At 44.5% G+C, this 12,735-nt stretch overlaps 1 protein-coding gene across 3 annotated transcripts in view; it reads left to right on the forward strand.

The window, feature by feature from the left end:
- Positions 1-12,735, forward strand: part of FLT4 (fms related receptor tyrosine kinase 4) — a 312,191-nt gene that overhangs the window by 192,771 nt on the left and 106,685 nt on the right. For all 3 annotated transcript variants that reach the window (XM_063928527.1, XM_063928526.1, XM_063928528.1), the window contains 2 exons: positions 7,802-7,919; positions 11,136-11,305. In XM_063928527.1, the coding sequence (XP_063784597.1) occupies positions 7,802-7,919; positions 11,136-11,305 (288 nt within the window). The remainder of the gene's footprint in view (positions 1-7,801; positions 7,920-11,135; positions 11,306-12,735) is intronic.

Raw genomic sequence — 12,735 nt, forward strand, 5'->3', positions numbered from 1 at the left:
ACAATGTGTTGACCAGGCTGACTGTCAGGCTCTCCTGCCTCCGGCTCCTGCTGTCCATGCTGGGACTTCGGCTGCAGGGAACACTCTGCTCCCCCATCCCCCTCCTCCTTCCTGTCTTATGAAGATATTGTCAGGGCTGTAAAGGAAACTGTACAGCCTATGCTTTTGGAGCAAGCACAATTACAAGCTGCAGCCTTGCAACAGGCTGTCCTCGATATCAAGAGTCAATACAAGCAACTGGCTAAACGCATTCTACATGTGGAGCATACTGCTGGTGAAAATTTTCAGAAAATTGCTGACCTTTCTGACATCTCTGCTAAACTGCAGAAATCTGAAATCATGGTGTGGTCGAAATTGGACGACCTGTAGAATAGGTCAAGCACAATAACCTCAGACTTATTGGTCTCCCTGAGTCTGTAAAAGGACCGGCTCTCTATCACTTCATTAGGCACACATTACCTGACATCCTTGGTGTCCAAGATGTATGTTCGGACCTGGTGGTGGAGCGTGCTCACAGAACAGGTCCCACCCGCCCCTCCTCCTTGTCTCCTAGATCGAGGGCTGTGTTGTTCAGGTGTATCAACTTTCTGCACAAGGAGGCGCTGTGGTCTGCCTCTCATCACAAGCGTGATCTGGATTGGGACGATGCTAAGCTATTAATCTTCCAGGACTTCTCCCCGGAATTTACCAGGCTCAGGAAAGCGTTTTCCCCTACCTTCTCCAAGTTAGTTCAAGAAGGCTGCAAGTTCGCTCTTTAAGGGCTCCTCTTTCAAAGACTTCACCAATCCTGAGGATGCTGCTGCCTTTCTTTCTGAACGCCTCGCCCCTGACTCCGTGTCGGAATGATCAGGCTCTTTGACGCTGTCTCGGACCTCTCCTCAGTTTCGGTTGCTTTCTTTGACCACCCTCGCACTCCTGCCTTTGTTCTTTGCATTTTATGGACCGGGACTCTTCTATGTGGATTTACATGGACTATCTCCACAAGCTTTCACTGGTCCTGTGGGTGATGTTTACCTGTACCCGCTTCAGACGCCATTTTATGTTATAAGTATGGTTACCTGCACCTTATCTACTGTTTTAATTGTTGAGGCCTACTTGGCCTCCCAATATTTTTTCTCTGCCCCCTCGGTCAGCACTACCAACTGTTTGGCCGCTCTACTATCCCTCCCCCCCTTTGTTACCACGTTGCTCGATATAGTGGTGGTTGGCTAGGAGCTGTATACTCCCTGCCACATGGTACTTGTTGTTCTACCTACTTCCCGTGAAGTCTTTTTCAAATTGTTATTGTTGCCCCTCCCCCCAGGGGTCTCTTTTTCTCTTTCTCTTTGTTTTTCTATGCTTCTACTTTTTCTCCCTTTCCTTCTCCCCCCTCTTGTGTCTCCCTCCCCCCCCTCAGGGTGGGTTGTTTGGATATTTAAACCCTATATACCGTAAGTGCTTATATATGTCTTCGATTAAAGTAGGTACAGTACATGGAATGTTGGGAGAATACATTACCCTGTTAAATGGAAGAAAATTCTGATGTACATCAACAGATTGCATATGGATTTGGAATTTCTGCAGGAGACCCACCTCCTCTCCCGGAGGCCCAAATCTGGGTGTCCTGGGATGTAAGGTGCTATCCGATGCCCCCTATACTTCTAAAGCCAGGGGTGTCTTGATCCTTGCTAAACGTAGCTTGCAGATAGAAGTTCTCCATTCTATATGTGACCCAGATGGCAGATTTCTTATACTGGATCTTAATATGTATAACACCAGATATGTAATGTGCACTGTGTATGCTCTAAACAGTTTTTTTAAAGTCATTCTATCTAAATTATACCCATTTGCCTCCCTACCTATGATTGAGACTTTAATGTTGTTGTTTCTAATTTTATGGACTCTATCTCCTCTGCTCGTGCACGCTCTCCCCCTGCCCTTGGTGTTCCCTTTTTTGCACAACAACTTCTCTTAACTGATGTGTGGAGATTTTTCCACCCCACTGACAGGGAGTACTTATGTCTCTCGGCTGCTCATAACACACTATCCAGGATTGACTTCCTTTTATTGTCTGATACGTTAGTACCTATGACTACTGAATCGCAGATGGAACCTATGTCTCTTTCTGACCATTCCTCAGTCTGGGTGTCCCTCACTACCTCACTGCTTTCGTAGATTGTGGCTCCTTTAAATGCTAGCGCTTCCCGACTGCTTTCACCTCTTCACTGCAGTTTCGTAATACATTGGATGTGTTCTGGGAGGAGTTCAGGCTGGAAAATGACCTTACCTGCTCTGCTGATCCCTTGACTTTCTGGCAGGCTTCGAAGGCAGTTCTCCGTGGTAGACTTATTGCGTATGTCTCCTCGAGGAAAAAGCACTTCCTCTCTGAATTTAAACGTTCTCAGTGTAATTTAGCTGAAGCCTACCGGAATTTCAAACAGCACCCTTCCCCCTCATCTCAGAAGTTGTATTTAGAAACTAAGTCACAACTGAATGCCATCCTGGCAGCCATGGGTGACCGTCACACATTTTTATAAAAGTCATCGCTACTATAGGTTTGGGAATAAGACAGGCCGTCTCCTTTCCAACCTCCTGAAAGGTTCTGCGCCTTCCTCTGTAATCCAGCCGATGAAAAGGGCTGATGGTACGTCGGCTGCAAAATCCAGTGATATGGCTCAGCTCCTTTTCGGAATTTTATGTAAATTTGTACTCCCAACCTCCCATTAATGAATATGCTAAAGAATCTTTTTGGGGTTCTCTTCCCCTTCCTCGGATCTCTCCGTCTCTGGCTGATAGTATCTGTTCCTCGATTACTATGCAGGAGGTGGTGAAAGCCATTAAGGGTCTTAAACCACTAAAGGCCCCAGGGCCTGATGGCTTCTCAGGTGAGTATTATAAAATGATATTGCCTAAATTGGTAGAGCCTTTGACTTTAGTATATAATAACATTTTAACTTCCCACTCTCTCCCCCTGTATTTCATTGATGCATTGGTCCGTTTTCTTCCCAAACCTGACAAAGACCCCATATCCCTGGTTCCTATCGCCCCATATCCCTCCTAAATGTTGACTATAAATTGTTTACTAAAATTATAGCGGATAAAGTGAAGGGGCTCCTTCCGTCCATTATCCACCCGGTCAGCTGGGATCACCTGTATACCGCTCTGGATAGGTTTGGGTTCCCGCTGGACCTAATCAATGTGCTACGTGCTTTTTACTCTTTAAAGTACTGCACTCATCCCATCTCCAAGAGATTCATGTTAAGTTTCTCCACCGGGCTTATAATGCCCCTGGGCAGCGTAAGCATATGGTCTCCACAGACACTTGGCAGTGCCTTAAATGCAAGGCGCCTAACGTTCTCCTGATGCACAATTTTTGGCACTGTCCTAAAGTGAAACGGTTTTGGCATAAGGTGTTAAGGTATCTTAAGTCTACTTTTCAAAAATGTTCTCCCTATGGACCCAATAGCAATCATTGGCCTGAACACTACCACCTGGCATTTACCCTCTTCCCAGGTACATCGTATCCCCTTCTTATATGTATTATTGACCCTGGGGGGGGGGGGGAATTCTAAATCATTGGATTTTCCAAACTTCCCCTTCTCTTGAGAATCTCAAATCCCTACTCACTACTACACTATACCTGGAACGCCAAGCCACCCTTCCTGAACTGGAACGTAATGCTCTATAGGAAATGGAGTCCCTATATTGAATCTCGCCCTCCCTCACGACAACAGCATATTTTGCAATTATTTGATTCACTTAGTTGGGAATCCTATCATAAGCTCTGCATTCCCATTTAGCCTTTAGTCTGCCCTTAGGCTCCCTGCGAACCTTGCCCCTCTGTTCAATATATGTCATGATTGTTCGTCCATTGCCTCTGTATATCTGCTGTGCCTCTGTCTTTTCTTATTGGTATTTTTTGTAACTACAACTAAAAGCCCCCCGCCTTCCCTTTCTGACTCTTTTCCTTGTCTAAGGGGGTCATTCCGACCTGTTCGCTCGCAGCGGTTCTTCGCTGCGATGCGAACGGGTTCCGGAATGTGCATGCGTGGCATGCGCATTGCGCATGCGCGTCATTGCCCGGCAACAGAGGTCGCCGGGCAACGACGCTAACAACGAAGAAAGTGGTCGCAGCGGCGACCGCAAGAAGATGGACAGCAAGAGGGTGTTCCTGGGCGTCACTTTACCATTTCTTGCCGTTTTCGGGGAGTGGTAAGTAAAATGCAGGCGTGTCCAGGCGAACGGAGGGCGGAGGTGTGACGTCAAAGCCGGCCCCATCAACGCTGAGATCGTCGCACAGGGTAAGTATGTCCAGGGCTGGTCTTGTTTTACACAAAACTTTTTTAGCTAAGCAGGGGTGCACAAGCGTTCGCAGCCCTGCTAAGCTAAAATACACTCCCCTATAGGCGGGGATTAGTTGATCGCACCAGCAGCAAAAAGTTGCTATGTGCGATCAACTCGGAATGACCACCTATGTCCTGCTTTCTTCTTTCTTCATATTGTTATGTATTTTATTGAGTGATTGCATGTTTATTTTATTATGCACTTGTTTTGGGCCTGGTAGCTATATTATTCTATAATGCCCCCGTTTTGACAGTCTACGGACTTTACATCTCTAGATTGTTATTGCTCACCTTACTGCTGGGATTGTTTTGTTGTTCTACCTGACCCTGATTTTTATATGCCGTGCTTTTTGTACAATTAGTCTGCACTGTTTCTATTTTTCTTCTCTTTAATATGAAAAAATCCAATAAAGATAATAAAAAAATAAATGAAAAAATGACATCATCCATAGGGTGGCCTTCATTATTATTATTATTATTATTGTGATTATTATTATCCTTTATTTATATGGCACCACAAGGGATCCGCAGCGCCCATTACACAGTACATAATAAAATGAGCAAACAAGAAAACAGCACTTACAGTTCAAGACAATATAGGACAGGTATAGAAAACCCGGGGTTAAGTGCCATCAAAGGGAGTATGGAGTATACGATAGTGTAAGTAACAGAAGGAAAGGCACATGAGGAAAGAAGTCCCTGCTCTTGCGAGCTTACAATCTAAAAGGTGAAGAGCTAACAGATTGGGGTCAGTAGCGACTTTTGCCCGTGGCAAGAGCCGCTACTAACTAGAATGGCGGCGGCGGTGGTTTTGAAAAGGTCCTCTCCGCAAAGGGAATCTAGACGCGCAGTGAGGTAGCGTCTAGTTTCCCTTCGCGGAGAGGACTTTTCTGTGCAGCGCTATGGGTGAGACGTCATGACGTCTCTCCCATACATCAGAGGAGCGGCGCCGGCAGACGGAGACAGAGTGCAGTGGTCGGGAACAGGAATGGGGCTGGTAAGTATTTTTTTTTTTTACTAGGTGCACAGCTACTTGTGGGCACAACTAATGGGGGCACAGCTGCAGGGGGCACACTAAGGGGGGCACAACTACTGGGGCCACAACTAATGGGGGCACAGCTGCAGGTGGCACAATTAATGGGGGCACAGCTGCAGGGGGCACACTAAAGGGGCACAACTACTGGGGCCACAACTAATGGGGGCACAGCTGCAGGTGGCACAATTAATGGGGACACAGCTGCAGGGGGCACACTAAGGGGGCCACAACTAATGGGGGCACAGCTGCAGGGGGCATAACAGCTACTGGGGGCACAGCTGCAGGGGACATAACAGCTACTGGGGGCACAGCTGCAGGGGGCACACTAAGGGGGGCACAACTACTGGGGCCACAACTAATGGGGGCACAGCTGCAGGGGGCATAACAGCTACTGGGGGCACAGCTGCAGGGGGCACAACAGCTCCAGGGGGCACAACAGCTACTGTGGGCACAGCTCTACAGGGTGCACAACGCTACAGGGGGCAAAACTACAGGGAGCAAAACTGACCACGCCCCTTTCCTATGAAGCCACGCCCCCATTTTTATGCGCACCTTCGGCGCGCACTAAGCCTATTTTGCCGTATCGGGGGGAGGGGGGGGGTGTGCCAAAGGAAACTTTCGCCCTGGGCGCCACAAGGTCTAGAACCGGCCCTGACCGGGGTGACACGTGATACACATTTGCAGTCGATGTCTGAAGTTTTGCTTCATTCAGCGGCTCATTTCTGGCGTTATCGCTGCAATTTCTGGACACAGTTACTTTCATTTGTCTGGCAAAGTTACCAAGCAGAATTGTAATTACTGGGCAGAAAACAATCCTCGTCAGCTTCATGAAAGGACTCTACGCAGTCAACTGAGAGCTAAGGTCTACAAACATCCATCAAGAGCCATTAATGAACTGAAAGTTGCTATACGCCAATAAATGCCAATATAATATCCAAAAAAAAATGGAAAATAAACTGTATTCCATGCACTTTTAGATTTTGTACTAAAATTCTGAATAATAATTAGCAGGCCTTTCTTGTTAACCTTTAAAATCTGGGAGGTTTTTTTTTTTCCTCACCCTGTATTATAATTTTAGCTTGCACATGAAATACAAATCAACATTCTCAGGAAAAGAGTAACGGAAAGATATGACATGTTGATTACAAGGCCCATACTGCTGACACTTGGTTAAGCATTGAGTAAGAAAAACCACTAACGCTCTAATCTCTAAATTGGCACCATTATTTCCACGTATCCTCATGCACACATACTTCTCATAACACGGACCTATTAAGGTGCGGTTGGCTCCCTTTTCTCTGCAGTGCAGTAGACTCTCACATTATGTCAAAGTCTACTGCGCATGCATAGGTCACGGTGACTTCTCTACTGCACATGCGCAAATCTTCAGGAAAAATGGCCACTGCACCATTTTTCCGGTGATGTGTGCTGCTGCTGCTGCTGCTGCTGCTGCTGCAGTGCCAAAGCGGGACACCGGAGAGGTAAGTATTTAACAGGGGTGAAAGGTGTGCGGTACCCCCGCCGATCCAGGGACTCCTGTGCAACACACACCCTGCTTGCATTATGGTTATGCCAATGGACCTATGTTCCATTAGCCTTTACAGTGTGTTCAGTCTGGTCCCTCGTTTTCCTTTCTATACTGCTCCTGCTGTTAGGCAGGAAATAAAAACAAGGATGAAACAAATTACTTTATTAGTGTGGTAAAGTCAAAAGAGATATGTGGAACAAATGTATACAGCAGTCCATGTATTTTTAAGCCTTTTTGTTGTGAAGTAGAAATATGCCATATTATGGCAATAAAAGTACATTGCCATAGCAATCGATCAATCAGACATTTGCTATCATTATCAAGCTTACACATGACAGATAAGAGCTAAGAGATGTTTCTTTGCTGCACATTATCAGTAAGACTTCCCTATCGCTGTTCTTATAAAGGCATTTTCTGACCTTAGACCTTCTAGAGAGCACCCGTTAAGCCACATGCGGGCCCCAGAGACCCTGCACAGGCATCCAAATTCCTTACATAATAGCACTATCGCCATTGGCTACTTGCCTCCACAGGAAATCGTATTGTGTTCTTTCCTGGCACTTAGCACTTCCTGTTTCATTACTGTTGGCACTTCCTGTTTCATTACACATCGTTATAGGTATTGCATCTATGTGATTAGTATATGTGATCTATTAATACAATGCATCTGACTGTACACCAATGTATACTGTTATGTAAAGTAGGTTTATCTGGTTATTGTATGGGACTTCACACTGATTGGTCTGCTTTAGTGACTACAGGTACATTCACTGTTTTGTGTTGGAAAAAAAAAACATTTTTTGTTAAAAACATGCCTTACATTTTTGTTTCCTATTTGCAAGGAAGAAGATTTCTGACTGAAAAACCGCTGTCCTATAATTTCTCACTGGCTTCTCACTTTCTTTTGTCTTATAGAGAACCCCTTCATTGCTGTGGAGACTCAAGATGGCATGGTTATTGAAGCAACAGCTGGCGACAAGATGATAAATTTGGCAGTTAAAGTTTCAGCCTACCCAACACCTGCTTTCCAATGGTATATAACAGCCTATCATAGGGGACATGTACTAAGCAGTGATAAAAGTGGAGAAATGAGCCAGTGGAGAAGTTGCCCATGGCAACCAATCAGCATTGACATAACATTTAGAATTTGCATACTATAAACAAATACAGAGCAGCTGATTGGTTGCCATGGGCAACTTCTCCACTGGCTCACTTCTCCAGTTTTATCACTGCTTAGTACATGTTCCCCTGAGAACTAGAGATGAGCGGGTTCGGATTTACTCGGATTTACCTGAATCTCCTTATTGGCTATCGGACGTCACGTGTTTTGGTTAGCCAATAAGAAAAATCCAGGAAATAAGAAATTTAGATAATTCTGGCGTAAAGAACTGAGTAAATCCGAACCCGCTCATCTCTACTAAGAACCTATCCATAAATGAGAGGCATCAGTTGGGTTCAACAGCTGTCACCAGTTATACTTGTGTTTGGTGCCACTTTGGAGTAAAGTGGCTTAGCAGTAATCAGCGCTACAGGAAAATCTACCAACTCTGGGTACTGGCAGTGGTCAGTGTATGGGCATGGCCACATTAAGAATACTGATGCTGCAAAGGTGGTATGGCAAAACCTCCTTGGCAGCCCAGGCACTGGGGACTTTGTACCTGCATCTCACGGCTCTCTATGCTGCTTGTAATAAGGCTAGCGACCACTATCCTAGCTGCATAAAATACAAGGATCTATCTTTTAAAACCTTCTAATTAATTGGCATTCAAAATCAATTTTTCCAAAAGGATTATAAATGATCACACTATGGACAAATAATCATCTTCATTACCAACATTAGGACTGATTTCCAAATTGAATATTTAGACACATCTAATGGAGTATTGAAGGTCTTGAGACACCCACTTTTGCCTTTTTGCATAATTTAAGTTGGCCATAGACCTCAGCCACCCAGAAGACCATATGAAACTCCGATTATCATCACATGATGATAATCCGAGCACCTGCATACACATGCGCTATGTATGGAGGCAATCCCTATTCCTGGCTGAATGATGGTGGGGTAGATCAGACAGGTTTGATAGCCAAACCATCCAGACCATTTTTGAGACTGTCCACGACTGTCATTCAGGCCCCAACACTGAAAGATAATTACTCTCAAACCAGTCATTCGGTCAGCTGTTTACCATGGTTGTGCAGCGTATGGCTAGGTTTGGTTCACATATGCCAACAATCTTGAATCTTTGAATCATTTGCTTCTTAGGAACAGAACATCAAAGTGTGAAGAGATGTATACGAGGTGTGGCTATTAAAAAACGAGACTGATGCTAAAATTTATGTTTAATTATATTAAGTACATTTTAACTCTGTTCCCCTTCTATGTACTCCCTTTCAGCATCCACACACTCATTCTTATTTTCCAATGGCCAAAGCATGCTGTACAGTAGCTCATTATCTGTCAGCTGTCTCAACAGCTCTGTCGTTTTCTTCTTTACCTCAGTAACTGATGCAAAATGGGTTTCCTTGAGTACAGATTTAATTTCACGGAAAAGAAGGAAGTCACATGGTGCTAGCTCTGCCAAGTATGTAAGGTGTTCTAGCACTGCAATCTGTTTCTCGGCCAAAACTGCTTCTCAGAGAGAGGTGTATGGGCTGGTGCGTTGCCCTGATAGAGGATGAAAACATTTTCCCACAACTTTGGCCTCTTTCTCCTGATTCTTTTCTACACCGTTTCCAGGACATTTTTGTAGTAATGTTCATTCACTATTGCACCTTTTGGTACCCAGTCTTCCACAATAACACCCTTGATATCAAAGAAAACAATTAACATGGGTTTGAATTTGGAGTTTCTGTTGATGATGGTGTTGTCCATTGCATGGACTGGTGATTTGGATTGTATTTGTTCTGTACAAATTTGTTTTTGATTTTCTTTCTGCTCGGCAGTGTTAAGCCTTGCAACCATCCTAGCACAAACTTTTGTCATGTTAAGATCTTGATGCAAAACTTGCCTAACAGTTACTTTGTCGATGTTTTTACCATTTCTGCTACCATGCCACATTTTCATTTGTTTTTGATGTGCAAGACCTTTTGAGACATGCATCATCTTCAACATCCTCATGACCGTCTCTAAAGCGTCTATTGACTAAGCCATGGATGGAGATAAAGTGGACAGAGATAAAGTACCAGCCAATCAGCTCCTAACTGCCATGCCACAGGCTGGATTTGAAAAATGACAGTTAAGGTGGGTACACACTAATAGATATATCTGCCGATCAACTGATCTGCAGATATATCTATGGACAGATCGGGCAGTGTGCTGTGCATACACACTGCCCGATCCGTCGGGGACTGACGTCATGAACTGGGCGGGCGTGTACACACGCCCGCCCAGTTCAGCTGTCAATCACCGCCGGCCGCCGCAGCATGTGTAGGGGCGGTCGGCCGACCGCCCCGTACACACACAGCGACGCGCCAATATATCGGTAGATATATTGGCCGTCGGCTGTGCTGCGCAGCCGACGCGATACGTCTGTGAACTACGGAGTTCACAGAAGTATCGGCCGTACACACTGGCCGACGGTCCCGCGATATATCGGCCGTTCAAGAGAACGGCCGATATATCGACCAGTGTGTACGGGCCTTTAGGAGCTGATTGGCTGGAACTTTTTCTCCGTCCACTTTATCTCCATCCAAGTCTTGGTAAATAGACCTAAATCTACTGTGCCACTCAAACACACGTGCACATGACATGCAATCTACCTCGTAAGCCTCGGTTAGCATAAGGACAGATTCGATAGGCGTTTTGTTCAATTTAATAAAAAAATTTAAGTTAACACATTGCTCTACTTTTGAAATAAACATTTTTACGATGCACAGGAAAAACAACTTCTGGAGGGATGAAACTTGCAAAACTGTTTTGGGATAGTCCAAGGTCAAGGTCCCCACACCCTTATAAATCAAGCTGTAAGGTTTATTTTTTACAGGTACAGTCTCCTTATCTAATAGCCACTCCTCGTATACTTGTATACTTAGAAATACGTGTGTAGATCGGCTGTGTGTCACAACACACCAAAATGCTACAGTACATTAAATCCTAGATATTGGAGTGCAGTGACTAACTGATGTGCATTGTGCATATTATTAGTAGTCAGTCATAGATTGACAGGGAAGTGATAGAAAGACAAGTCAGTGACCAATTTGAAATATGAAGAGGCGATTAAGAATTCACCTATGTCTTTCCTGTTCTCAGGTTTAAAGATGGAAAGCTGATAACGGTGAGCAGCACTTACGGAAAAATGTCACTACACTCTCTGCAGATCAGGAACGTGGCGGAACACGATGCTGGCAGATATACACTCATACTGAGGAATGAGCAGGCTGGCTTGCTTCAGCAGGTGAATGTACGACTGGTAGTGAATGGTAAGCAGGAATTCAGGCAAAGTTATTACACATTATAAGCAAAATACGTTTTCCACTTGAGTGGGCAAAGCACTCTCCCAGTTTCAGGGGATCGCTGTATATTTGCATTTACAGATGTGTCATTATACACTGTGATCTTGGAGTGCCAGAGCCTGGGCAAGTCAGACGCGCTGAGCGTCTTTCTCACTCAAGATGTGCATCTTATTTGCATATATAAAACAACTGGAAGTGACAAAACTACATTTCAACTACACTGAAGTATGTATGAATGTCATTTTAGCAACACCTGTAGGTGGCCAAATTGAATGCGATACTGTATTGCATCATTAGGGCCTATTATCAGGACCGGGAGACGTATATAGAACAATAGAGGCCATCTTCCAACCGCATTTGTGGACAAGCCCAATGATAAATCCTGTGATTATACTGCAAGGTCCATTTGGCTCACCCCAGTAGTTTTTGGGCCAGTCATGTGATATTGGGCCAGTTGCCAGATATTGGCTGTGACCTGCAGAACCTAGGGCCAGAACAGCAAATGGACACACAACACAATGGTAAGGGCTAAACAGCACATCAAAGGATGGTCAAAAAGTCTATAAAAAGTATTTAAATAAGATGGACTATGCTATTAACATAACAAAACAGAGCTGGCTTACACTTCCGAAGATGAAGATATCTTTTACATCATTACTAATCTGAAGAATATTATGTAAGTATAGTTTATAGTAGATATTTTTAAGCATATAACTAACGCATGTTGGGTCAAGTGTTGTGGCAGCTGTATGGGCAATTGTTTGCATTGCTACTAATCAATGTGATACATAGGGGTCAGAATATTGCAAGTGGTACCCGGGAAATCATCAGGAGGCACCTTGGGCATTACTCTATTTTGATCTTTATTAATACTAACAGATCCACATACAAAGCCTCGGAGAGAGACAAAGTGGACGGAGATAGTCTCAACCAACCAGCCCCTACAGTAACTGTCATTTTTCAAATACAGCCCATAACATGGCAGCTAAGAGCTGATTGGCTGGTACTTTATCTCCTTCCACTGTGGGGTCTATTTACTAAGCCTTGGATGGAGATAAAGTGGATGGAGATAAAGTACCAGCCAATCAGCTCCTAAGTGTCATTTTTCAAGCCCAGCCTGTGACATGGCCGTTAGACAGTGATTGGCTGGTACTTTATCTCCGTCCACTTTATCTGCATCCAAGGCTTAGTACATAGACCTCAAAGTACCAGACAATCAGCTCCTAACTGCCATGTTACAGGCTGTGTTTGAAAAATGAAGTTAGTAGATGGTTGGTTGGTACTTTATGTCCGTCCCAGGCTTAGTAAATAGACCCCTTTATCTCTCTCCGAGACTTAGTACATAGACCCCTTAAGTATAAATAAAACACAATGGCTATGGATAGACTTCATATTAA

Source organism: Pseudophryne corroboree, chromosome 6 (genome assembly GCF_028390025.1).
Source record: "Pseudophryne corroboree isolate aPseCor3 chromosome 6, aPseCor3.hap2, whole genome shotgun sequence".
Classification (NCBI taxonomy): Eukaryota; Metazoa; Chordata; class Amphibia; order Anura; family Myobatrachidae; genus Pseudophryne; species Pseudophryne corroboree.